This window comes from Pteropus vampyrus, unplaced genomic scaffold (assembly GCF_000151845.1).
Source record: "Pteropus vampyrus isolate Shadow unplaced genomic scaffold, Pvam_2.0 Scaffold481, whole genome shotgun sequence".
Lineage (NCBI taxonomy): Eukaryota > Metazoa > Chordata > Mammalia > Chiroptera > Pteropodidae > Pteropus > Pteropus vampyrus.
This window is the reverse complement of record NW_011889262.1, coordinates 363,753-365,579: the sequence shown is the minus strand read 5'-3', so window position 1 is coordinate 365,579 and position 1,827 is coordinate 363,753. Positions and strand designations below refer to the sequence as shown.

Below are 1,827 nucleotides of genomic sequence, written 5' to 3'. Positions count from 1 at the left end.
AAGCTCTGTCTCCTGGCTACCACCCTTCCGCCCCAGAAGAAAGAACTTCCTGCTAGTACCTGGGAGCGGGTGATAGGCTCAGAGCCCACAAAGGACCGAGGGCCTGGGGGGAGTGAAGCGATGGCGGGGGATGGCTGCTGCGCAGGCAGGGGCCTAGGAAGCGGGTTCCTCTGGGCATGGGGGAGAGGAGGAATGGAGACCTAGCCCCCAGCAGGGGGAGCTGTGTGAGTGCCAGTGGGAAGGGGAAACAGCAGGCCACTCGCCCTGAACAATCCCCCAAGGTTCTGAAGATTAGGGCAAGAGAGACAGGTCAAGTCTGGACCTCCAGCAAGGGCATTCATTTGTGCTCATAGCCTCTTTGCCAGCCATTTAGCACCTTGGAGTCTTCTACCTCACAGTGCTGCTCCTGCTCAGCCTCCCAGAGCTTATTGGTGGGGTTGCAGTTGTACAGGGAGTGTGTGATGGCAAAACAGTCACCTGCTTTTTGCTTCTGCTTTTTGCTTTTTGCTTTTTGCTTTTTGCTTCTGCTTTTTGCTTTTACTTCTAGTCACTGCAACCCTGACAGGAAAGTCCTCGATTGACACAGGTCAGTTTTACATATTGGGAAGCTCAAGCAATCTCTGAATGACAACATTTTGAAAGAACTTAATTGTCTAAGATTTCGGTTTACATAAGAATACTTCTAAAGAAGTAGTGGAGGGTACAGTTCTCTTTTATGCACTTACGGCAAATATTTGTGAAAACATTTGTCAAAGGCAATTTTTTTTAAAATATATTTTCCATCCTAGTTTTTTCTCCTAATTAATGTAAATAATGCAGGCAAGCAAAAATTTTCCTTGAATATAGGCTTTACCTTAAAACATAAACAAAATAAATCTTTCTGTAATCTTTCTCTTGGTGCACAGTACTTCTGGTAGATATTCTTTGGACTAAGATTTGAGAAACACTACACTTTTTAGAGAAACACTATTTAGGTTATTAATTCAGTAAAAGTACTTAAAATGTTTACTATTATGATTTATTGCTTGGAGCTCTAGAGATTAAAAAATAATAATAACCTCTGCCCTCAAGAAGCTCTCGGTTTAGATGGGGAGCAGCGATACAATAACTACTGAATACTATGAGATACTGTGATAGGAGCCAGAATTCTTGGAACCAATGCTGTCAATGCTTGGAGTGAGTTTTGGAGAACAATGCTGCAGCAAATCTGTTGAAGGGTAGAGGAGGGTATTTTAAAGAGGAACAGCAGGTGAAAGCCCATAGGGATATTTTTTTACCTTGTATATCACATGCTTAAGTTCACATTATATTTTATAAGTTTTAAAACTCTGTTTCAAAATATGTAATCTCATAAGTTATAAATGGTTTTTGCTCTTTTACAGGATGAACTCACACCACTTTTACTTGCTGTGACTGAAAAGAAACAGCAAATGGTGGAATTTTTAGTAAAGAAAAATGCAAATGTACATGCAGTCGATAAGATGAAAAGGTATAGCTGTTCATTATTTTTTTTTAACCTTAATATTGTTCTAGAGTGGTAACAATCACTCAGTTCAGAAGTTTTAAATTAATAACAAGAGGTTAACTTGTAATCCTGTAGTGAAAGATATCAACCCATTACCAGTTAAGTGGAAAAGCAATTCTTCTGACTGGGCAACTAAGAGAACAGTACACTGCAGTATTCACATTCAAATTTATTTATAATACTGATAGATGCCTTTTGTAATTTGATTTTTTATCATATGATCTCATATTAGTCAAAGGGTTTTGTATTAGTTTTATTAGTTTTATATTGTATGGACTCTAACTTTTACTTATGATACAATA

The 1,827-nt window shown here is 38.9% G+C and overlaps 1 protein-coding gene across 1 annotated transcript in view; it reads left to right on the top strand.

The window, feature by feature from the left end:
- The window catches only part of LOC105307146 (ankyrin repeat domain-containing protein 26-like), a 122,247-nt gene that overhangs the window by 5,020 nt on the left and 115,400 nt on the right, over positions 1 to 1,827 (top strand). Inside the window, 2 exon segments of the mRNA XM_011382508.1 lie at positions 548 to 569; positions 1,383 to 1,489. Of these exon segments, the coding sequence (XP_011380810.1) occupies positions 548 to 569; positions 1,383 to 1,489 (129 nt within the window).